Genomic DNA, 23,929 nt, shown 5'->3' on the forward strand with positions numbered 1-23,929 from the left:
GGAGTGGGCGAGGGAGAAGCAGGGGGAGTGGGCGAGGGAGAAGCAGGCTTCCCTTGGAGCAGGGAGCCGGATGCGGGGCTCGATCCCAGGACCCTGGGATCATGACCTGAGCCGAAGGCAGATGCTTAACGACTGAGCCACCCAGGCGCCCCTACTGGATGTGTTTTAAAAATGGAGACCATTCTCATTTGTCTGAACTAAACCTCCTGGAAACAGAGAGGTGCCCATTATGACCTTTAGAGAGGGGTCAGCGGCTCCAGCATGGAGAAGATCTGCCAGGCCAGACGATGCAAGGCGGGGCAGGGGCAACGGGCACGACCCCAGGGGCAGAGCACAGCTGCTGGTCAGCCCAGCCAAGAGCACACTGATTGCATTACCCTCATCCAGTGAGAGCAAGGCCTCTCGATTGCCTGCTCCAAACCCCTCCTTGTACAGATGAGAAAACTGAGACTCAGAGAGCAGAGCAATTTATTAGAGTTCACCCAGCTAATGAGTGACCTGGACCAGGGCTAGAACCCAGATTTCCAAACTCCTAACCCAGGTCTGTTTTTACTCCAGAACGCTACCAAGCATTAGCAAAATCACGTGCACACAACTCTATTCTAAACTCTGGGTGCAAGCCTGGGACGTAGATGAGCTGTCTTCTAGGTGCTTAATGTCCAAGACACCAAGACACAGAGAAACACACAGAAAACAATCATTAACAGAGTAAGCTCTGTGCTTACTAAGAATGATTCCATCATGTACAAGCCTGTACAAGGTAAGTGCACAGGAAATGGGGCCTGAACAGATGAGGTGGGAGGATCAGAGATTCCAGCTTCTCACCTCCTTTTCTAACCAGTGTGTTTCCCCAGAAAGAAATGCTAAAACCGTAGGTTGAGGACATTTCATTTCACTTAAGACAGGAGGTTTAGTAAAATGTGATGAAAGGTGAAGAGGAAAACAATTCAAGTGATCTGAAATGCCTCTGGTTCTTAACACTGAGCGATGGCAGCATCAACAGATTACAAAGGGAAACACCACTGGGGAAAGAGTGGAGGCTGATAAGGCAAGTGGAAGCTACTTTTCTCTGGGCTTGAGCCAGGACTGTCGCTGCAAGGAAAAGGACCTTTGGGGGAGGAGAAGTTAGGCTGGCAGAGCGAGGGACAGCTCCCCGCCTGGCCCCTCTGAAGGCTTGGCAGAAGTTGTCCCTTCTAGCTATACCTCCAGTGAGGCAGGAAGCCACTGGAAGGTAGCAACAAGGGAACAAGATTCAATGACAGCTCCAAAGGAGAAATGGAAGGAATTCCAACACATGCCTGATCCCAGTTGGCACAGAGGTATCTATTTCTAGGGTGCCTCTCCCTTGGGGAGGAAATTCAGGTCCAGCTTTATGCTAGACGTTTCCAAAAGCCTGAACTGCTTTGTGTTCATCCTCACCTTAAGGAGGCTACCTGTCACATCCAATGGGAAGATGTGGAAACTATCCATTTGCGCTCTGTATGTCTCCCTCCAGACACGCTTGTACATGGTGGAATCATTCTTAGTAAGCACAGAGCTTACTCTGTTAATGATTGTTTTCTGTGTGTTTCTCTGTGTCTTGGTGTCTTGGACATTAAGCACCTAGAAGACAGTTCATCTACATCCCAGGCTTGCACCCAGAGTTTAGAATAGAGTTGTGTGCACGTGATTTTGCTAATGCTTGGTAGCGTTCTGGAGTAAAAACAGACCTGGGTTAGGAGTTTGGAAATCTGGGCTCTAGCCCTGGTCACTCATTAGCTGGCCGAACTCTAATAAATTGCTCTGCTCTCTGAGTCTCAGTTTTCTCATCTGTACAAGGAGGGGTTTGGAGGAGACACCACTCCAAGTCAACCTCATTCATTTGGCTATTTGGTCTGGCACTCGGGTGCAGTGAACACAGCATCCTGAGGCAGGAAGGCCAAGGGAAGCCATGAGTCCCTGCCCAGGAGGGACTTGATTAAAGGAAATCCTCCTCCACCCCCATAACTGTACCTGCTGGAAGTCAGAAGGTGGTTCTGAGTGGATATACCTTGGCCAGTTGAGGCCTTCTGACTCTCAAAGGGCTTCCCTCTCCCTCAGCTCTTTGCTATTTTCGCCTTCGGGTCCTGCGGCTCCTACAGTGGAGAGACAGGGGCAACAGTTCGCTGCAACAACGAAGCCAAGGATGTGAGCTCCATCATTGTTTTGTTCGGCTATCCCTTCAGGTGAGCAGGAATTGATTTTGACCCCACACAGCCTCTCTTGCTGGTTTGGCAGGACCTGCTTGGACTCTTCCTCCTACAGAAGCCTAAAGACCTTTTGTTTAGTGCCACTTCGGTTCAAATAGAACTACAAGACTTCGGTCCTTCCTGCCCTTTAGGAATTTCAGACACACTAACCATAGAAAAATGTCAGGGAAGCTCAGATAGGTCATTGTTATAATAATGTTCCAGGCCATAGATAACCAATAGCAGGTAACAAAGTTCCTACAGAAAGAACCCATGCAGTTTGGAATGGAGGCTAGTTGGACAGGTCTCTCTGACCTTCAGCGACCTCCTCCTTGCCTTGAAGGTTAGGGAGCTTGTTAGTACTTAGATCCTAAAGAGTTGATGTGGGGTACCTCACCTGGTACACTAGAATACAAGGAGATATACCTTGACCAGGAGGTAGAAAAGAATACTCTTTCCTGGCTATTTGGGAGCCTAGGGAGGGGAGTCCCAACTGCTCAGAAGAGAGCTGGGGACAGGGCTCGCCTTTTCAGAAATTTTTAGTACCAACGGCCAAGTTAGGTTAATATCTCTTGTATATAACAGGGTTTTGTTTTGTTTTCTGTCCTTATTTTGTCCCATATAGTCTCATGGGGAAGGGGTGCTAAATAAGGCCTGAGAATGGGAAAGTCCAACCTTAACCTGGCCACTGTGGGCCTGTGCTCTCTGGGGGGCAAAATGAAGCTGATCTCCCTGGTGGTTTGGCTACCAGAAATAGATGCACTATGTATATTGTGGTTGTGACCTAAAGGGCCCTGGAAATACCTGGAAATACATGGTCACCGTATCTGGGCAAGGTAGATGAGGGTGGGGTAGTGGCTGAATGGGAGGTAGAGTTGGACCAGATTTCTGGGGATGTTTCTGTCTTGACTGCAAGGTTGCCTCCAGAAACATTCCTCCCTCCATGTCCCCTTTCTTGGCTCTGTAAGAGTCCCAGGGTGAGAAGTAGCGCAGGACTATTCCCAGCGCAGGGACAGTCCCCTGCCTCCACAGGGAGGGTATTGCCCCAAGCTCAGGATGACACTCCCCTGCCACCCACAGGTTGAACCGGGTCCAGTATGAGATGCCCCTTTGCGATGAGGACTCCACCTCCAAGACCATGCACCTGATGGGGGATTTCTCTGCTCCCGCCGAATTCTTTGTGACCCTGGGCATCTTCTCCTTCTTCTACACCATGGCTGCGCTGGTCCTTTACCTGCGCTTCCACAACCTCTACACAGAGAACAAGCGCTTCCCACTGGTGGTGAGTGGGCATTGGCCAGGAGGGATGGGGTGGAGAAACTGAGGAGGTGTGCCTCCTGGGACTGATGTCACGTTGAGCGGGGAGGACACCCCGATGTGGAAACTCCTGAGTCTCCCTGCCAGCTCTTTGCTGTTCATCCCCTTCAGGTTCTGTGGTTCCCACAGCTCCGAGGACTCTGCCTCTAGCAATCCCCCATCGCTTGCTGTGCTCAGAGAGGGCATAGCAGCATCAAGAAGTGGGCTCTGGAGCCAGACTGCCTGGGTTCAGATTCCAGGATAGTCCTTTATAGCTGTGTGCTCTTGGACAAGTCACTTATCCCCTCTAAACCCCAGGTTCCTCAATATACAGGGGGATAAAATAATACCTATCTCATAGTGTTTGGGGGAGATGAGTGAAAATACAGGTAAGATATCTGGCATATAGTTAGCTTCAATAAGTGTTAGCTATCATTAATATTCTTCCCCCTCTCCTGTCTCCGTAACCCAGGCATGCAAGGTGGAAGGGGTGCCCTTGAGGACCCCATTTGTCTCCTGCAGTCTGCCACCAGGGGTAGCTGAGCAATGGTGATCAAAGGAAAGGCTTGAAGGCGAGAGTGGGGAGTTTAGGCCACCTGGGTTTGGGGGTGACAGTGACCAGCAGGTACCTTGATACCTCGTTGCTTGACCTCCGTTCTGAGGGCCTGGGCAGGGGTAGCCCTGAGTGGCAGCGTTCCTTTAGTGGCAGTGAACAGATTCCTTAAGATGACCTGGGCTCCCTGAGGCTCCAGGTGTTGGGTAGGACGGCAAGAGGTAGCTGTCCTGGGACCGCAGGATCCCAGGGCATTATGGCCAGAGGAAGAGAAGTAGGCCATCGGGGGGGGGGCCTTTCTGAGTGCATTTCCTGTCCCTCTGCTCCTCCCAGGACTTCTGTGTGACTGTCTCCTTCACCTTCTTCTGGCTGGTAGCTGCAGCCGCCTGGGGCAAGGGCTTGACGGACATCAAGGGGGCCACACGGCCATCCAGCCTGACGGCAGCCATGTCAGTGTGCCATGGAGAGGAAGCGGTGTGCAGTGCTGGGGCCACGCCCTCTATGGGACTGGCCAACATCTCTGTGGTGAGACCTGCAGCCGCTGCTGGTGTCTGGGGGAGGCCGGTCCCAGCTGGCAGGTTCTGAGAGGAACAGAGAGGGTCTCTCCAGCCCGTATCCCCTGCAACTGGAGCCGGTGACCCCAGCACCTGCGGGTGGCTGCTGGCCCCTGGATGACCCCGAGAAGACATGTTGGTTTTGGGGGGGAACCCAAGAGCCACTAGCCTCCTGTTCTTTCCTCCTTCTGTACTCTGCCCTCCCATCTCCCTTCTCCCCACCTCCAGGCATGCTCTCCGTGACTGCCTCCCACTCCTCCTGCCTCTTGACAATGTGTGTGCGAGCATGTGAAGGGGCACGCAGGCTGTGTGGCTGGGCTCAAGACTGGGAGCAGACCCAGAGTGAAAGAGAAGGGCTTCATTGTCACCCAGGCCTCTAAACTGGAAAGGGGCTTTGGGCAAGGGTGGGCCCAGCTGGTACACAGAGGTTTGGCCATCCCGGTTGTTAGAATGTGGAAATCTTTCCATATCAGTTGGCACATAGCTGAGGCTTCAAGCTTTTCAAATGCCCCCATCACCTTAGCCTTGTCCTGAAAATGGCTTAGAACTCCCCAAGGCCCAGCAACTGAAGGGGTTTCATCGCTGGCACACCAGGGAACCTTCTAGACCTTGTTAGAACCCTGCTGATAGGTTTTAGCCCCCAACATTTTATTGTAAAAATTTTCACACATACAGTAAAGTTGTAAGAATTTTACAGTGAACACCCACACACTCGTCGCCTAAACTGTACCATTAACATTTTCCTAGACATGCTTTATCACATATCTGTCTGCCCCTCTTCATCCATCAAACCATCTTATTTTTCATGCATTTTGAAGTCAATTGCAGACATCAGTACAGTCCCCCCCCAAATACTACCTGCTTATAGGTTTTTAAGTATCTTTTTAAAAGATTTTATTTATTTATTTGACAGAGAGAAAGAGAGAGAGTGCGCGAGTGCCCAAGTAGGGGGAGCAGGAGAGGGAGAAGCAGGCTCCCTACTGAGCAGGGAGCCTGATATGGGGCTTGATCCCAGGATGCCGGGATCATGACCTGAGCCGAAGGTAGACGCTTAAACTGACTGAGCCACCCAGGTGCCCCTTAAGTATTTTTTAATAAATAGTTGAATATAGCCCTGGCTGGGTCCCTGGCCCAGGAAAGGAGCACCTTGGACAGCTCTGGTCACACCCACCCTTGAAAAAAGGCACTCAGAACAGTGCTGTGGAGAGCGCCCTAGAGCCCTTGCTCCTTGCTATGCTTTGCATGATGCTTCACTCCAGGGGCCAGATTCTCCTAGCGATCAAGCTACAACTCAGGTGCGTGCTGTGGACAGTTAGAGACTTTGATCAGAGAACCCGTGGTGGGTATTGGCATTGAACCCTGCCTCTACATCCAGTTCTCTGTATTTTAGTCTTCCCAGCCCTCAGCCTCTTCCCCCACCCACCACAGGGACTCCCCCGCCCCACCCCCCTCAGTTCCCACAATGCCCTCCTTACTGTTCTCACAAACTTCCCTGATGTCTTTGCAGCTCTTTGGCTTTATCAACTTCTTCCTGTGGGCCGGGAACTGTTGGTTTGTGTTCAAGGAGACTCCGTGGCACGGGCAGGGCCAGGACCAGGGCCAGGGCCCCAGCCTGGAGAGCGCTGCTGAGCAGGGAGCAGTGGAGAAGCAGTAAGCAGCCCCCACCTGGCTCCTCCCGAACAGGACAGCACCTCTTCAACCACCTCCAGCTTCCAGGACCTCCCTCCTCTTCCTTCTCCAACTCCCCTCCCCGTCATTCTGGGCTTTGAGCTTTGAGACGTCGTCGCTGATGGATGGGCAGGCATCAGCTGTCAGAAACCCGGGCAGCCCTCCCAGTGGCTTCCTAGCCCTCCTCTGGCTGGAGCCTCGGATGGCAGGAGCTCACGGCTTCTTGTCTACTGCCTGGACCCCCAGCATCTTACTTGGGGTCTTACTTATACCCTTATAGCCTCTGAGAATGAGCCTCTACTGCAGGGGGCAGGAGACCAGAGTCCTGAGACTCGTTCCTAGCAGCCACTTCTATCAACGTGTCGGCTTCAATAAAAGTGGGGGGAGGGGCAATTGGCTGGCAGCCTTCTTCCTGGTCCCTTGCATGAAGGGCCCACCAGCAGTTCAGTGACCCCTCTTCAATGGTTGTCATCTAAGCCTGTGTCCGCCCCCATCTCCAGTCCGCCCGCGCTCTCCCACTTTTCCCTCTGGCCTCTGCTCAGCCACACAGCCTACCATGTGGGAACCCAGGAGGCCAACTAGCCTAGAAAACAGCTCTGTAGAGGGTCCTGATGTGGCCTGGACTCAGTGGGGAGCAGATATATTGCAACTGGGTTGCAACTTCAAGATCCTGAAGCCAGGAAACTTGCTGGGGAAGCATTTCTTCTGTTCCTTCAGTCCTCCCACCTCTCTAGGCTGGGGCACTTTCTACCACCGCTACACTCGCACTTGCCCTAGAAACTCCCGACCTTCCTCCCTGCCCTCCTTCTTGGGCTTAGTCTCACGTACGGGACACAAGATGAGTGGTCTAGGAGCATCTCCATTTCAGCCCTCCCCACCTCCAACCTCTCTGTCCATCTCCCTTCCCCAGCCTCTTGGGTTTGAGGCATTCAGATCCTTTTCCATGTCTGTCCAGGCCTTCCTTTCATTCCTGTGGGTCCAGATAGGGACCTTGGAAGGGCCCAAAGGCCCATCATGAGGCTAAGTTGCCCCAGAGCCCCAGGACATGGATGGATGGGCCCATTTCTTCCTCGTTTTCCCCCAACCCACAACTCCTTCTCTGGCCTCTGTTTCATACTTCCGTGCCTCACCTTTACAAAAGGACATGCCCTCTCGGTTTGCCCTCTGGTCCTCCCCTGCTTCCTCATTTCTCCCAGGCTCTATCCCTCCCCGCCCGAACCCCAGTCCAGGGCAGGCCAATGCTATTGGTGCTTCTTCACTTTGGGACCCAGTTCCATATTTGTCTTTGATATGTCTCCTCTTTCTGACACCTCCTTCAGTCCTCTCTGGACCCCAGGGCCTAAGAGTCAGTGCTGACTGGAAAAGGGCCATTCATCTCCTACCCAGCTCAAAGCACTTTAGTCTGACCTTGGCCATAGGGCTGCTCAGAGAAGGATGGAGAAGGAAGAATCCAGCCATTTTCCAATCCAGTGCCAATTAGCCCACTTATCATCCCAAAGGTGAATGTGCCCTGTGCCAATTTCTCCTCCGGACTGAGACAACCCCTCCAACCTTCTCACCTCCCTAAACACCATCCATAGTAATGTGCACATTACCGGAGTACCCAGAAGACAGGATCTTTGACTTTGGGCCAATCATTTCTTCTTTGGGTCAGAGTCTCCCCACTTGACAGGGGGAGTGTGAGATTTACCTCCTCAAATGCTCCAGAACCCTTCAGTGAAAGAATTAGGTTTTTTGTTTTGTTTTGTTTTTGGATTTTGGGGAAGGAATTTGAGGAGGGAAGAGAGGAGATGGGGATGAGAGTGTTTCTAAGTCTGAACCTCTCTCTGTCCTGAACTGTCCCCATGGTTACTCAAGCAAGAGGGGGAACGGTTTTGCCTATAGCTCCAGAGACACAGAGAACAAAGAGGTGACCATTTTTCTTTAAGCTGGCCCCTGTGAGGGGCTGTGAGCAGCTTCTACTGGAACTTTGTTTGGATTCTGTGTATGTATTTATAATTTATTTGAAATGTGATGGATAAAGTGTTCTCATTTGGGGGCTGAAGTTAGCAACTGGCCCTTGAGCTAGGGGAAGGGGGGTGGGGTGGGGTGGGTATGCACTCCTGCCAAGGACTCCTAGCCCAGAACTCTCCCTAGAGCAGAGAAGGCTCTTTCTCCTCCTCAAGAGGCTGGCTTGTTCTCATCGAGAAGGGCCTTGATTTTGGCTATGGCCTTGCTTTCCATGACCACCCTAAGAGGAAAGGCTACTTCACCTCATTACCTCCAGAGGGCTGGGCTAGGCCAAGTGCCGAGGGCAGAGCTGTCCTCATAGGCCTCATGTCCCCTCCAATCAGGGCTGGCACCACTGCTTTGCCTAGTGGGGACTAGGGTAGGAGACTGTGTCTGGTTTCTCCAGATTGCAGGAGGCCAACAGGTAGGATGCTTGCCCTCTGCCCTACTAAACTCTGACACTGCCAGAGTGCCCACTGAGGACCTTTTCGGAATTTTGAGTTCTCTCCACTATCATGATCATAGGTCTCTTCCTTCTGGGATTGAAGATCGGGATGGGGGGTGGGGGGAGAATGTTGCATGTTGTTTTCCGATGCTTGTTATTACACATTTGAATAAACAGTGCTTCAAAGCATTTGCCATGAAGGAGCTAAGACTAGAGCCCTTCCAGGGATTTTTTTTCCTCTTCTTCCCATTGCTTTAAGTTCTTGCATTTCTGCCAAAACATCATTCCACTCCTCTCCACTCTGCACCCCAAGCAGTAGAGTCTGCGTTTCCTCTTTTAGTGGCACCAATTAGTCCAAAGTAACTGAGACTGGTTAGCAAATTTGAGCAAACTCAAAAGGCAAGAGACAGTGGCTTTCACAGTGCTGTTCCCATTTGCTCTCCTAAGCTTCCTGTCAGGAGGTGAGGGCCATATGCCTTGCCCTTTTAACTATAAAGGTTCTTTCTGAACAAACTTGCACATCTCTCCCCCTTCTGACAAGCGACCCTTACATTCCCTAGAAAAAACACACTTGCACACGATGTTACATTCAATTTCAACAAGTTCCTGGACCACCTCCCCCCCCCCCCCCCATCATCTGTGGTTCTCAGGTTAAGAATCTCTGCCCTCAGAGATTATCTTCACAGTACTTAAACCTTCCCTGGGTGAAAATGAGAAGAAAGTCTGAGGTCTTGAAGTCACAGACCTTGACTTACTTGCCTCCAGTTTGGTTTCCTTTAGCTGAAGGAATGAATATGGGGTGAGCTGTGAGAGTTGAAAAGGGAAAAGAGAACTAGTCTCTCTTTTCTGATGTGATGGGGGGGGGCAGGCTTTTGTCTCTTGATTGTGGGAGGCTGGGAAGAAATGTTATCAGCTGAGAAGAAGAAAGAAGATGATTAAGGTATTTTCCAGGCCTTAGCAAGGAAAATGACAGATCTGATGAGAAATCTCCCTATGCTGAGGCTCTGGTAGCAGGCTTTCCAGCAGAGAAAATATTCATTAGAAAAAGAAACCAGAGTGATGGATGGAGTCAGGGTCCAGCCAGGGTTTGGGAAGAGGCGGTACAGGGTATCGATCGCAGTTCTCAGGAGGAGAGAAGGATCAGCAGAGATGCTGCAAACACCAGCAGCCTCGGGGCCACCCCAGTTCCGGGGCTGGCTCTGGCTCAGAGATAGCCTTCTGTCATCCTGACAGGTGATCTTGATCAGCTCATCTAGGTCCTCCCAAACCCAGACAACGCCACTCCAGCCCTCTACCCTGCTTCAGGGCACCGTGGGTTTCCCACAGAAGAGACACAACACGAGAGCCGAGGACCCTCCCCCACTCCAACCCTTGTGTCCTTCAGCATATCCTACAGACTCCCTCCCCTTGTCCTTCGGATTCACAGCGCCCACCTCCCTGCACCTACCCTATTCGATCTACAGGGGAGCGAAGTCGCTTCCTGACCGCCAGCCCGGGAAGGGGCGCCAGCCAGCTGGCGAAGGCACGGCTTAGAGGGGCGTCTTGGGCAGAGGGAGGCTTGGGGCTGGGGTGTGTATGCAGTGAGCTTGGGAGAGCGTGCTGGTAGCACAAAGAATGTGTGCACAAGGGTTAGGAGAGGAGGTCCTGGGGCTTTGGTCTCTTTGCCCTCCGCAATTGTGCATTTTGGAGGGGCTCTTGCTGCAAGCTCCGTAGGCACCGGCAAGTCCCTCCAAGACTACACTTCCCAGAAGGCTATGTGAGAGGGAGAGTGAGGGGCAGACAACCTGTGCTGCGCTTGCGCAAAGAGTGAGCTGGAAAGGTGGGAGGGAGAGGGGAGGCGTGCCCGCGGCGGGGCTAGGGGGAGGGGGCCGCGCGGCGGTGGCGCCGGGGCGGGCGCGCGTCCGCGGCGGTGATGGCGGTGCGTGAACGCGCGGCGGCAGCAATGGCCGCTCTGGAGCGGCGGGTGCCGAGTCTCGATGACTTCGCGGGACAGAGCTGGAGCTCGTGGGTGGAACGGGCCGACCTGCCCGCGGCCGACGGTGAGTGAAGCTCCCCTAGAGTCCGGGGACCCCATCACTGTCTCCCCTCCCCCTCTCCGGGCCCCCGCCAGCAGAGGGGAGCCGCCGACGGGAGCCGCCGTCCGGCTCCCCGGCCCCCCAAACAAAGGACCCGCCGGGTCCTAGTGCCCGCCTGCTCCGTCACCTTCGCGCCTCCGGGTCCTAGCGCCGGCCCACCGCCCGTAGCCCACCCTGCCCACCTCTGCCTCTGCCGGTGCCCAGTACCTGCCCCAACATCTGCTTGCTTTTACCTTTCTCTTCGCCTGCTGTCCTCTAGCTTCCGCCCCTCCTGCACCTGCCTAGGGCTTTCCCCGTCCGCAACAGTCCTCTCCACGTGTTTCCCACGCACCCCACTTCTGTGCCCCCCTCCCAACCCCCCTTGTTCCTTCGCCTTCTGCCCCACACCTCCTGCTCCTTTTCGGCGTTTGCCTGCGGGTTGCAGTGCTACTGGACCCCCGCCCCCTCCGCATTAGTTCGTCGGTCCATCCATCTATCCATCCTCCCTTCCTCCCTCCTTTCGTCCATCCATCCCTCTGTGCCTCCAACCCTCAGTCCTTTCCCGGGCCTCTTGCCCTGCCTCTTGGCTCTCTCCCCTGACCCCCACCTTCTCTAGGCCCCTGAGTGCCTTTGGTAAGCGTGCTGACAGCCCCTTCTGCTGATCTTTGTCTCCTGGGCCCCAGGGGGCACCTGGCCTCGTGGCCTTTGGGGTGACAGCAGGCATCACAGCCCTGAAGAAGTTTGCAAGTGAAGAGGTGGAGGAGGAGACCGCATGGAGCGGTCTCTGATGACACTTGTTCTCCTCAGACATCCCACTCCCAGCTCAGTTCTGCCCATCAGTGCATTTTAACGGACTTAAGAGTGGGAGCTCCCCCTTGTCTCTTGCATGCCTAACCCACTACCCCTCATATCTAGAGATTATGTAAGACTGTCAGCGATCTTCTCATCCTAGAAAGGGGCAAATCTGTTAGTAGGTGTTAGAAGCACATCTGAGTGGAAGGCCAGGCCACCCCAGGACTGCCCCATGCTGGGTGGGCAAGGATGGGGCCATTGTCAGGGTCTGGGTGCTTTGAGAACCGGAAATGGAATCAGACGGGTTTGGTGACTCAGAATTGATTTTTTTTCCAAGGGACAGGGAGGGGGCATAGAGGAGGGAGGGGAGAGGAGTAAGGTAGGGGGATGGGGGAAAGAGCTGCTTTGCACAGCTAAGATGTTTTTGTCATCAACCCAGAAACTGAGGTATAAGGGCAACCCTTGCCCAAAGCCCTTCTAAAGGGGGGGGCGCTTGCATAGCTGACCAAAGGGACTTTGAAGATGCCAAAGGACCCCCGAGACAGCAGTTTCTCTGCTCTGTGACCATCCTGTCAATGCAGGACCTGAGAAGCTGGGTGTAACTTTGTCAGTACCACGGTAACCCAGGTGGAAGAAAATCGCATTCATGGGGATGGGGACCTGGGAGATATCTGTTTGGTGTGGCACAGAGTAGCAGGAAGGACCCATCTGAGAAATCTCAAGAAGGGACTTGGAGATTTATAGTAAAACATGTTAAGGATTGTTTCCCATTTAAGTGGGGAAGCGGGCCCAGAAAAGAGATCATATTTATTCACAATCACCCAGCTACTCAGCAGTGGAACCCTGAATTGTGCTTTGGAGTGGAGGGTCCCTAAGAAAGGTGGCAGGATCCTTCCTAAGGGGGTCAGCTGATTCCAGAGGTAGCTGAAGGAAGAATGGGCACTTGAGAATGACCCACTGAAAGGCTCTCCAAGGGGTCCTGAGCACCGGGAGCTTGTTAGAGAGTGCAGGCTTCCTACTCCTCAGCTGCCAGCACTGGTTGGGTGGGAGCCGGGGTTCCTGGGGTGGGGGTGGTCCTTCTAAGCTGTGTTTCTCCTCCAGGGGCTGAGGTGGAGGAGAGTAACAAAAACATGAAGAAGCTGGATGCCATGACCCTCATTAAAGAAGGTGGGAGTTGACATGCGTTAGGGCTGGGGCCTAGGGCAGACAGGACCACCTTCCTCTCTTTCAACATATCCCAGGAGGTGGCTGCTTGAAGCAGCAGGTCTGGGGATCCTCGCTTTGCTAGGTCTGAGTCAGCCCATTCCCCTGCCTCCTGTGACCCGTTGTGGGAGATCCTAATCGTAGGTGATTGGGCTCACTCACCTGACAGCCCACGTTCTTAGGTTGAGCTCTAGAAGCTGAGAGCAGGCAGCATAAAGCCTGTCATGTCAGCTGGGGGGGGGTGGGCAGGCGGGGTGCTGCCTGATCTTACAGGGAAACCCTGGGATCCCCAGCCCCAGTGATAAGGGCTTCTGTCATTGCAGACATGTCCATCTTCGGGCACTGCCCTGCCCATGACGACTTCTATTTGGTTGTGTGTAACCACTGCAGCCAAGTGGTGAAGCCTCAAGCTTTCCAGAAGCACTGCGGTGAGGGGAGCCCTAGGGAGGAGATAGAGGGGACAGGGGAAGGTGGAACGTGGAACTCTGAGGACAGGGTCAGTTGGGAGGTCATGTGGGTCCTGGGGGGGAGGGCTTGGGGATCAGAAGGTCCTGGGGGTGGCTTCAGAGGACTGTGGCGGGTCAGAATGATTGTTTGAGCAAAATTCTAGCATCTAGTGAAATTAGGGGAAGAGCAAAGAGGTTCAGGAAGCCGAGTTCTAATTTTGAGTCTGGAAGGCTCAGATTCAAGTGGGAAAATGGCAAATTTAGAATCTCAGGCTTGGGAAATTGCAGATTTTGGTATCGTGAGTTTGTGAGCAGGGTCAGGAGATGGGGGAAGGAGGCAGTTGATACCACTCACCTCGATTACTCTCTCCACCTCCTGGTGACAGAAAGAAGACATGGGCCCCTCAGCAAGCTTTACGCCCGGGCCCCACCCCCACCTCCAGCCCCTGCCAGCTCTCAGAAATGCCATGTAGTGAATGGGCAGGGCCCAGCTTGCAGGGCCCCAGGTTCCACCAAAACCTCCTCCAGGGAGAAGGGCCAGGGGTCCCGGAGCCGTGGCCACCCGCCTCCTGAGAAGACACAGAAGGACAACCTCTGGTAAGGAGAGGCTGGAGACTCCCCGAGACCAGCCTTGACCCTGACCCTAGCCCGGGGAGGCGTTAACATAAATGGAGACAGCTGTGGGGCAATGGGCCCTGCTCACAGCAGGAGGCAGCCACTCTCTCTCTCTCTCTGCAGCTCCCTTCCGTGTGATCCAGGGAATATGGGGTGCCCTTTCGCCACGTCCTGCACCCCTGGTGGAGCCCACCCAAGTTCCAGGGCTGGGGAGGAGGTAGCTCTGGGCTAGAGTCCAGGGCCCAGGCCTAGCCCCCCATCCCCCAGCCCACACCCTCTCTCCATGTGTAGCCTTTTCGTACCTGTGGTGAATTTGGAGAAGATGTCCAGTCTCCCGAAGCCCGACGGACATGGAATCAGGCTGGCCCCGCCCTCTGCTCTCCTCAGCCAGCCTGCTGGCCTCACCAAGGACTCCCCGGGAAGAAACCCCACGGCACCCCCTTCTAAAGAACCTCCAGGGAGAGAGAACATCGAGATGACTCCCAGCGAGGGCCCCAGTCACCGGGCTGAAGGCAGTCCCCCTGAAAAGGAGCCTGGTGGGGCCAGGCTGCCCCCCAAAACCCACCGGAAGATGGCCCGTGAGTAGTCATGTGGTCTTGGGGGTCAGGAAGGTAGAGTGGGGGACCCCTTTGGACAGCTTGGTCCTTGGGCCTGAAGGAGAGGGGTAAGGAAGGAGTGGGCCTGGCCGTCCCTGGTTGCCAGGATACCGGGGCCCCTGGTCGCCAGGATACCGGGGCCCCTGGTCACTGCTTGACGTGGACATACACTTGAACTCCTTGCTTTCTAGGAAGCTTCTCTCCAGCCCAGGTTTCCTGGTCAAGGCAAAGGGAGCTTATGCCCAAGCAGGGGAAGGTATTCTTCCTCACCCCGGGCTGTTGACCTTTCTCTCTCCTCTCACCTAGATCCAGGGCACCAGACCCCCCACTGCTGGTTTCCCTGGCATCCCAGCCTGTGGCTAGCTTTGTGCCGTGATCTGTGTTGCCCTGTTTTAGATTGGAATCGCCAAAAGGAGTGCCTGGGCTGGGAATGGGGGCGGGGATGGTTCTTGTGCCTCTGCAGCAGAGAGTTTCTCTCTGATGCCCAGAGGAGTTTCTCTGGAAGGCTGCAGCCCCGGACTTGAAGGCCAGAGGTTCTTCTGCCGTAGGCCCAGCTCTTCCCAGGCTTTCCCTTGGGCCTCCTGGAAATGGCCTTGGGGTTCATGCGAACGGTTTTCCCCACAGGAAAGGAGTGCGACCTCAACAGGCAGTGTGGGGTAATAAACCCAGAGACCAAAAAGATCTGCACTCGCCTGCTGACCTGCAAGGTAATCTCAGTCCCACGCACAGTGAGGGAGGACAGCACAGACACGGGGCCTGGGCGAGGAGAGAAACTGCAGTGTTATCCAAGATTCAGCTCGGGGTGGGGTGAAGCCCAAGTGAGGCAAGGGGAGAGGAGGCTGCCCCCAGGGGGCCCAGGCTGGGAGCAGCAGGCAGACTGCCCCACTCCAAAGGAAGGTTCTGAGCCTGTGGGGGGAGTGGAACAAAGACAAATACACGTACAAACACACTCATGCCCCCCTCTCTGCTTGCCCAGGCTAGCGCACACTGCTGCCCCTCACTCCTGCTCAGCTCACCCCCCCCCCCCCCCCCCCCCCCCACCCCCCCCCCCCCCCCACTCCTCACCCTGCTCTCTTCTAGATCCACTCGGTGCACCAGCGCCGGGAGGTCCAGGGCCGAGCCAAGGACTTTGACGTGCTAGTGGCAGAGCTGAAGGCCAATTCCCGCAAAGGGGAGTCTCCCAAAGAGAAGAGCCCAGGGCGCAGGGAGCCCACCCTTGAGCGCCCCTCCCAGGAGCCCCCCTCCTCAGTCCAGGTTGTGGCAGCGGCCGCCCCCAGCAGCACCTTCTCTGCTCGCGCCAAGCAGACCTACCCGTACTGTGCACTGCCCAGGTACGTGCGGGGTCCAGTCCCCGACTGGGGACACTTGGTCCCGAGCCATTGGGGACCCCGGGAGACAGGCCCAGGGAGTCTCAGTCTGCCCCAGTTGGGGGGATAGCTGGGGCCCCTGGCAGTGGTGCGGAGTAGGTGACTCCCTGCTCCTTCCCCGGCACAACACCGCTGAACCTCAGCCTCTCGGTAGGGTGCTGCTTCCACGGCCGGGATAAAAACCTCGGCCCGGCTGCTTCCCACGGGCCAAAACTTGTACCTGGGGATCCGCAAGGGTCAGGGTCCTGGGTGAGGCCGTCCTACTGTGTACTCACTCACTGGCCCCTTCGTGTGCAGAGGCCGCGCTGGAGCCCGGGGAGAGCCCACCTTGCCGAAGGAGACGCACACGCATCTCTGCCCGTAACACAAGGGCAGACCTGAAACAGGCTCAGCTCACAGACAGGCTCACAGGAATATGTGATGCAAGAAGGGGGTTCAGAGAATTGACTGGGCTGACCAGAGCTGGGTGCAGTTAAACTCAGAAGATTTTCTGGAGGAGGCGAATCTGGAGCAGATTTCCCCCCGAGGAGGCAGGGCCTGGGAAGTGAAGGGGCTGGGGAGAGGATCCCTTGGGAGCTGTGGCCCCTGACCTTTCTGGCTCTTACTCTGTGAGCTCTGTTGTTCCTCCCTTGCTGTCCTCCTTCCTTTTTGTCTCCTTGCCCAGCAGGGGGTCTGCCCTGGCTTTCTGGAGCTTGGCGGGTTCAGGGACACCCCCACCCTGACCCACTCCGGTCTCCTTGCCCTCACATCCCCTTTGGCCCTTCCAGGTCCCGGGCCTCCTCTGAGAGTGAGTTGGATGATGAAGGCCCCTGTGGTGGTGATGGGGACCCAGGCCTGTTCCCCTTTCCCCTGCCCCGGGGTGGGGCCCAGGCCTCCAGCGAGGAGAGTGAGGAGGAGGGGACATCTGAGGACCTCCACCTTCCCCCTGACTGCCATTATGCAACCCGGCCCCCGCGGCCACAGGCGGTAAGGACCTGGGGCAGGGACCTGGGGTGGGGGGTGGCCCAACCCTCCCGGCCCACAGATCCTTTGCACAGGAGACCTCCCTGTGTCCCAGGCCCCACTAACCGTGGCCCTTCCTTCTGCCTCTAGTTCTGCACCTTTGGGAGCCGGTTGGTGAGTCCGGGATGCTACGTGTTTAGCCGCCGGCTGGACCGGTTCTGCTCAGCACTGAGCTCCATGCTGGAACGGCACCTCAGCTCCCACATGTGGAAGTGAGTCTTTTGGGCCCGGAACTGCCCTCTCTAGACCCCGGGCCCCGGACATCCATGGGCTTCAGAAGCTCTCATTCTTCTCACCTACCCATAGATGCCGTTCGGCTGTTTGGCAAGACCCCAGATAGAATGAAGAGGACGTGGGGGAACTTGACAGCCTGAGGCTGGGCTGAGGCAGGGCAAGAGTGGGTGGTGTGGGAGTGAAGCCCGGCTCTTATCCGTCACTTCCAGTACCTTTTGGGTAACTAGGGATAGGAGATGCCGAAACTGAAATTTGAAATGAGGTTCTGAATGGGTCTAGATACTCGTTCATTCCTGCCTACCCGTGTGCTCTTCCTAAGCGTCAGTTCCAGTGTCTCCCAGCAGATGGCAGCAAGGCCGGGGCTCTGTGGGCCATTTCTAGGTGGGGCAGAGAGCCGGGTGGAGGCTGGTGGGGAGGTCCTCCTTCTTGCCTGGCGTCACAGCGGAGCTCTCTTTTTACTGCAGGAAGATCCCACCGGCGGCTGAGCCTCCATCCCACCTTGTCAGCTCCCCGCTCTCTGCTCCCCTGAGCCCATCCTCTATGGGCAGCTGCCCCCGCCTTCCAGGCCCACCCCCTCGACCTGCCTGCCCGGCCTCCACGCCCCCCGCCAAGGACAGCCTTGTCCCCAGCTACCCTGCAGGTTCCCCCAGCGTGGCAGCGGCCTGCAGCCAGGCGGAGTGCATGGGCGGGAGCCAGGCCATCACCTCACCCCTGCCTGCCAACACGCCATCCCCATCCTTCAGCCGACTCCCGCCTTCGAAGGCCAGCAAGTCGTCCAAAGGCAAGGACGGGGTCGAGGTGGAGGCCCCTTCTCGAAAGCGAAAGTTATCCCCAGGCCCCACCACTTTCAAACGGACCTGCATCCTGGAGCCCTCTGGAAAAGGCAAACCCTCCAGCTGCCGGGGCCTCTCGGCCAAGACTAAAACAGCCCTGGGCCTGGGGCTTAATGGGACGGTGGGGCCAAGAGTGAAGCGGGCAGGGCCTCTGGACTGTCGGGGCTCCCCTCATCAGCCCCCCACACCCGTCAAGGCTTCTCAGCTGGACAACCGGGGAGCGGCTGGACACCCAGCCAAGGCCCTGTCCACCAACTGCCTCTCTGAGGAGGAGGTAGCCAAGAAGCAGAAAAACCTGGCCACTTACTGCCGGCCGGTGAAGGCCAAGCACTGCCAGGCCGGTGGCCCTGCCGATGCGGCCTGCTCCGTGCGCCGCAAGAAGCCGGGGCCTGCCATGGCCTTTGAGGAGAAGTGTTCTACGCTGAAGGTACCAGCCCAGCTCCCTGAAGAGCACGGGCAGGGAGAGATCAGGATGGACGAGGGTAGAACGCACAGTGGGCACCTGGCACGGAGAAGGTGCTAAGTAAACGTTTGTGCAGGGAAGGGATTCTGAAGGGGGAAGTTGAGAGAGCTCTTGGGCTGTCTTTTCTAGGGAGACGTGGGTCAGCTCTTTGAAAGGTGACCCAGCTTTTGCTTGATGGGCCTTCCGCTAGCTCTCCCTTGAGCTGAGGAGATGCTCCCGCTCCCCTGCCCCCGCATCTGCTTCTGTTTCAATGAAAGGGCCACTTTCTGACCCCCCACACCAGGAACTGGAGCTACCTCTGTCCCCTGAAGGAAAGGAAGTTGGACTTCATGAACTCTGATGGGGAAAGGTTTGGGCAGCGGGGTTGAGTTTGGGTCCCTGAGCCGTGGCCTGATATGCCCGGCGGCGGGGTGCGTGGGCTGGTCTTGTTCATGGGTTCTGCCTCTGGGCGTCAGGACCTGGAAGGGCAGGGACACCATGCAAGGTCCATGTATGCATAGGTGCCCACTTCCAGGATTTCAGGTGCCAGGCAAGTCCTCCAGGGTTTCTGGGAAAGCCAGCAGCCAGGTTTCTGTGCCTCTTCTGATGGGAGCCCTGGAGTAGCACACTCTGGGCTGTCCAGAGGATCTCGGCCAGGAGGGACTTAGCGGGGGTGAGAAGGGGGCTGCTTTTCCTCTGTAGGCACAGGCCAGATGCATACCCACTCCTCTGGCACCCGTACGAGAGTAGTGAGTCGGACGGTGCCCTCACGTGTGTGTGCGTGTGCGCATGGACGTTCTCAGGCTGTCCCGCTCGGCTGGCATTCATCTTTCCCTGCGTCCAGCGTTCGTCACCAGCCTGGCCAGGAGGAAAACAAGCGTTAGCTCTAATTATGCACACAGTTCACTGGGTAGGAGGACTGGTAGGCCCCTAGCCTGACCGTGTCTCTTGCCTCTTGTCTTCCTGCAGTCTAAAGCCCATTAACAAGAAAGTGCCTGCCCACTGCGACGGAGCCGTCAGCACCTCCTCCCCTCCAGATCCGGGCCCCAGGCTGCGGCCGCTTTTTATAACTTTATATTATTTTTTTTAAGAAAAAAAACTCTTTAAAATACCTCAAGACTGTCTCCCTGTTCTGTTGCTGCTAAGAAAATGTAAAAACAGAAACATAGAAAAGGAAGGAAAAAGATGTAATAAAATGAATGTCCTTGCTGTCCCCATCAGCACCCCAGGAGGCAGAGATGATAGGCAGCCAGACTCAAGCTCCCGGCCCTTGCTCATGTATTTTTGTCCTTTTAAATGGTGTGGGAATGGCTGGGGTTTGTGTCATGGGGGAGTCTTCTCTCCAGAGAGGATGATGAGGCATTATGGCTCTGAGTGAGCAAGGCTCGCCAGACTCTTTATCCCAGAGATGACTCCGGGCCCGTTGGGAAGGAAAATTTGACGGGGGCAAGGGAGCCACTCCTCTGGCTCTCCTCTCAGGTCTTTGCCCCGAGGGTCTGTGGGAGTTCGCTGTTGGCCCTTTTCCAGTCTTCCAGCAACGCTGGGCCTCCATCCTGTCTCTGAACTCAGTCTCTTCAGCTGTTCCTGCCCTTGCTGCCTCTCCCTAGCAGCCTTATTTTCTCAACCACAGGGGGAGCTCGATTGGAGTTGGTAACTGCTCTCAGGATGTCCGTGATTTCTGTGGGACAGCCTGTTTTGGTCCCTGTCCCTGGCCTGTGGGTTTGCACCAGGTAGGCCTCCTTAAGCTGAACCACACCTTTTTGGAGGCAGGAAGGGGAAAGGTAGGATCACTTACAAAACTTCTGGTGTGGGAGGCAGCAGGAATGTGGGAGGGCCTGGTCCCTCAGGGTCACCTGGCTCCCCAGGGCCGAGCAGATGGTGTGAAGGTGGGAAGGGCTGGCAGTGCCCTGGTTCTTCCATTTATCCCACTGGAGGCTAGTGTGCCGATAGGGGTGACATTTGCCTCTCCCTCCTTGGGTCCTCAAACGTGAACTCACCAGGCGGGCACTAGTTTTTGGCCTGGTCCTTACCTTCCAGTGTCCTTGCTCTTAGGCAGGGAGGACTCTGAACTCCCTTAACAAGACGGAAGAAGGGATGGCAGGAGGGTGTGGGCAGGCCGAGAAATCCAGTGTTTCTGGAAGGCGGTTCCAAGCGCTGGTTTCACATTCTTGGTTCAGTGCACGGAGTTTGTGATTGGGGTTTGGGGGGAATCCGTTGCCATAAGTGTAATTTCCACAGGCTACTTGAGACGTAAGCCCTTGTGGCCAGAAAGATTACAAATGAGGTTGACCGAAGAAGCCGGCCGGCTGTCTGGTCCCCTTCTACCCCCGGGGCTGTCCAGGGCCGGCGCGCTTTCCCCCCAGCCCCCAGAGGGCGCTGTGGGCGAGGCCGCCGTATTGCCGGCGGCGGCCGGGGGAGGGGCCTCTCCTGCCGCTGCGGCCGCCTCCGCGATCGCAAACCCGGAAGGCGCGCTCCAGCGGCTGGGAGTGTTCGCCGGCCCGGCCCGGCCATGCAGCCCTTGGCAGTAGGTCTGGTTCCCGCTCCGGCGAGGGAGCCGAGACTGACCCTCTGGCTGCGGACAGGCAGTGGGGTCTTGGCGCACCTGGTGGCTTTAGGCTTCACCATCTTTATGGCTGTGTTGTCCCGGCCAGGAACCAGTGAGTGTGCAAGGCGGGGCGGGGCCAGGGAAGGGGGCGGAGCCGGGATGCTGGAGGAGCGTCGCTGGGAGCGCTCCGAGACCTGGAGTAGGGACGCCCCCACCCCCCGCCCCGCAGTGGAGGGGCGAGCTGTGGAGGGGTAGTAACGGCGTCGTGGGGCGGGCCCCGGGAGGTGGGTCCTGGAAGGGTGGGGCTTTGGGCGTGGGGGTGGGAAGGCAGACACTCGGTTGAACTCACCAGTTCATCAGAAGCGGAGCCCCTCGTGGAGGATACAAGTAAAGGAGACCAAGGTCCGTTCTAGGACTGGGCTGACAGCTGCGAGCTGCATGATGGGGAACCCAGGCCAGACGGGTTTGCCCCCTTGGTTGCTCATCTTAAGCCCCATTGGCTGCTCCACTTTGCACGGAGTTCCTGACTCGGGCTGGGAATGGTACACTGACCTGTCCCCTGTAGCCGGATTCTTTGGGCTCCAGCCAGCCACAGGGGCAGAAACATGGTACCCAGCCGTCAGTCTGTTCTCTTTGATTCTTAGGTCTTTTCTCCTGGCACCCGGTATTCATGGCCTTGGCGGTGAGTTTGGGCTTCTTTTCTGCAGCTGATTTGTTTGGAAATGCCCCCTAGGGAAGCATCCAGCCTTCGAAGGCTTAGCCCTTCTAAGGCTCAGAGAGGTGGAGGAAAGAGCAAGGGCCCTATCTTCCCCTGCAACCTAATTGGGAGACATGGAAGGCTGGGCTGTAGTTAGTGTCAGGTGGTTGAGGGGGGTTGGGAGGGTATGGAAGATGTGTCTTTCTCCCCTAGGGTCTGAAAGGAGGAAGTAGAAGTGGTGTTGTCCAGTCACACCCCCCCCCCCCCCCCCGCCCAACTCCCTTACCCCCGCAAAGTTCAGGAGGCAGTTTAACATTTGCTAAAGATTTGCTTAACATTGGGCAAGAAATGGGGAGTCATCATTGCCTGTGGAGGAGGTAGGCATGGAGGTCAGCCTGAATGATAAGACTTCCACTCAAGTGTTGATTCCCACTTGTGCCCAGAAATGCCGACTTGTGAGGCAGGAGGTCCTGGTGGGAGATCTTTAGCCTCCACCCTTTGTCATCCCTGTTTGGATGTGTGAGAGCACCTCCTTTTTCTTAGGCCTCCCCTCTGGGCCTGAGGCTCACTGGCCCTCTCCTGTGTTCACAGTTCTGCCTCTGCATGGCTGAGGCCATCCTGCTCTTCTCGCCTGAACACTCCCTGTTCTTCTTCTGCTCCCGAAAGGCCCGGCTCCGACTCCACTGGGCAGGGCAGACGCTAGCCATCCTCTGTGCAGCCCTGGGCCTGGGCTTCATCATCTTCAGCAGGACCCGCAGCGAGCTGCCCCACCTGGTGTCCTGGCACAGCTGGGTTGGGGCTCTGACCCTGCTCGCTACTGGTGGTCAGGCACTGTGTGGGTTCTGTCTCCTGTGTCCTCGGGCAGCCAGGGTCTCAAGGGTGGCTCGCTTCAAGCTCTACCATCTGACTTGTGGACTGGTGGTCTACCTGATGGCTACAGGAACGGTGCTCCTGGGCATGTACTCGGTGTGGTTCCAGGCCCAGATCAAAGGCACAGCCTGGTACCTGTGCCTGGCACTGCCCCTCTATCCGGCCCTGGTGATCATGCACCAGATCTCCAGCTCCTACTTGCCAAAGAAGAAAATGGAAATGTGAGTTCCTGCGAACTCTGAATGTAGGTGGGACACTTGCCTCGGACTCAAATGTTCCCTTTGGTGACCTTCAGGGGATCCATTTCAGAAGTGGTAGGGTTTTTGTACTTTTTAGCTGGGTCAGGGGCTGCAGAAACCCAAACTGCTATTTCTGATGACTACTCAGTGGGCCGAAATGGGGAAGTATAGTGGATGCATTGGAAGGTGATGGGGGCGGGGGGCTTGATCCTGAAGCCTCCACTCGATGGGAGACGGAAGTGTTGGGTGGTGGTGGTGATGGTGTTTGCAGTCATTTCTTGCCTGTGTACCCGATGGAGAATTGGGTTCTGGTAACTTATGAATGACAGCAGTGGTTTTTGGGGTCTTTAGGAAAGCAGTGTGGAGAGAGACCCTGGGTTATGGTTCCTGTAGGATCTATTGGGCAACCTTAGGCAAGTCACGTGTCTCGGGACCAGTTTCCGCATCCGTGTCGTGGATGTGTTTCTAAACAATCTCCAGCATTCAGTGTCTATCAGGTTGATGCCACAGAACACACTCCCCGCTCTGGACCACGGGCTGGACCACTAAGCCGACTCAGGACGTCATTCCCTCTGCAGGGACAGGTCTGCCCTCGTGGCCTTCCAGGAATCTGCCGATTGGGCTCCTGGACTAGGGCACAGGGGGTCAGGCACTGTGGAGAGAAGAGTCCCAGATGAGGCTCTCTTGAACTCCCAAGACAATTAAAAGCACTAAAGTCACTTTAAAGCTTTTGTAGGAACAGAAGGGCATTGGCTTCAGCAAGCCTCTGGCTCCTGGCTGGGCTTCTTAGCTCAGTGCAGAACGTCTTCAGCCCACCTCAGAATCTGGGCTTGAGGGCTGCAGGACATGAGCGAGCGCCTTTCCCTCCAGGCGTTCTGAGCGCTACAGCAGTCCTGAGCACCTCCTAGCCCTTCCTAGGGCTCAGGTACTTGCCCTAGCACATAGCTTTGTGGAGGTATTCCAAAGCTTTCAGAACAAAATAAGAGCTAGGAAGTGGGGTAGGGCTTTTCTGATCTAGGAAAAACAAAGTCTCCCTGGTTCCCCTTCTCAGCTAAGCTCTTCTCAGTTGCCGTCTCTTGCCAGCTCTTTGGCCCAGGAGGGGGCTGAGTGTGGCGCCAGCTGGCAAAAAAGGGCTGGGCCCTCTTTCCTGCAGAAACCCCCTCCTTGTTCCAAACTGAAGGTAGTTCCCCAGACTGCCCTTAGTGGTGAGCTGGGTGCCAGACTGGTTAACAGTGGTCTGGCTGGGTCGGGGGGGGGGGGGGGGGGGGGGGGCCCGAAAAAG

General features: G+C 56.1%; 3 protein-coding genes across 4 annotated transcripts in view; all 3 read left to right on the forward strand.

The window, feature by feature from the left end:
• Window positions 1-6,264, forward strand: part of SYPL2 (synaptophysin like 2) — a 25,927-nt gene extending 19,663 nt beyond the window's left edge. The window contains exons 3-6 of the mRNA XM_021690230.1: window positions 2,080-2,204; window positions 3,288-3,489; window positions 4,390-4,581; window positions 6,118-6,264. Coding sequence (XP_021545905.1) covers window positions 2,080-2,204; window positions 3,288-3,489; window positions 4,390-4,581; window positions 6,118-6,264 — 666 coding nt within the window. The remainder of the gene's footprint in view (window positions 1-2,079; window positions 2,205-3,287; window positions 3,490-4,389; window positions 4,582-6,117) is intronic.
• Window positions 6,265-10,624: 4,360 nt separating this feature from the next.
• Window positions 10,625-19,339, forward strand: ATXN7L2 (ataxin 7 like 2). The gene is made up of 11 exons (XM_021690177.2): window positions 10,625-10,751; window positions 12,660-12,725; window positions 13,085-13,189; window positions 13,594-13,804; window positions 14,114-14,400; window positions 15,043-15,125; window positions 15,499-15,749; window positions 16,553-16,751; window positions 16,878-16,999; window positions 17,486-18,281; window positions 19,266-19,339. The coding sequence occupies exons 1-11, from the start codon at window positions 10,625-10,627 to the stop codon at window positions 19,278-19,280; spliced, it is 2,262 nt and encodes a 753-aa protein (XP_021545852.1). The 3' UTR covers window positions 19,281-19,339.
• Window positions 19,340-20,770: 1,431 nt separating this feature from the next.
• Window positions 20,771-23,613, forward strand: LOC110580477 (probable transmembrane reductase CYB561D1). Of its 2 annotated transcripts, XM_021690185.1 has the most exons (3): window positions 20,771-20,953; window positions 21,486-21,523; window positions 22,130-23,613. In XM_021690185.1, the coding sequence occupies exons 1-3, from the start codon at window positions 20,806-20,808 to the stop codon at window positions 22,631-22,633; spliced, it is 690 nt and encodes a 229-aa protein (XP_021545860.1). In that variant the 5' UTR covers window positions 20,771-20,805; the 3' UTR covers window positions 22,634-23,613. The 2 variants fall into 2 exon arrangements, with proteins under 2 accessions (XP_021545860.1, XP_044770027.1); XM_044914092.1 differs by lacking the exon at window positions 21,486-21,523 and having other exon boundaries at window positions 20,806-20,820.
• Window positions 23,614-23,929: the final 316 nt, after the last annotated feature.

Source organism: Neomonachus schauinslandi, chromosome 4 (genome assembly GCF_002201575.2).
Source record: "Neomonachus schauinslandi chromosome 4, ASM220157v2, whole genome shotgun sequence".
NCBI lineage: Eukaryota > Metazoa > Chordata > Mammalia > Carnivora > Phocidae > Neomonachus > Neomonachus schauinslandi.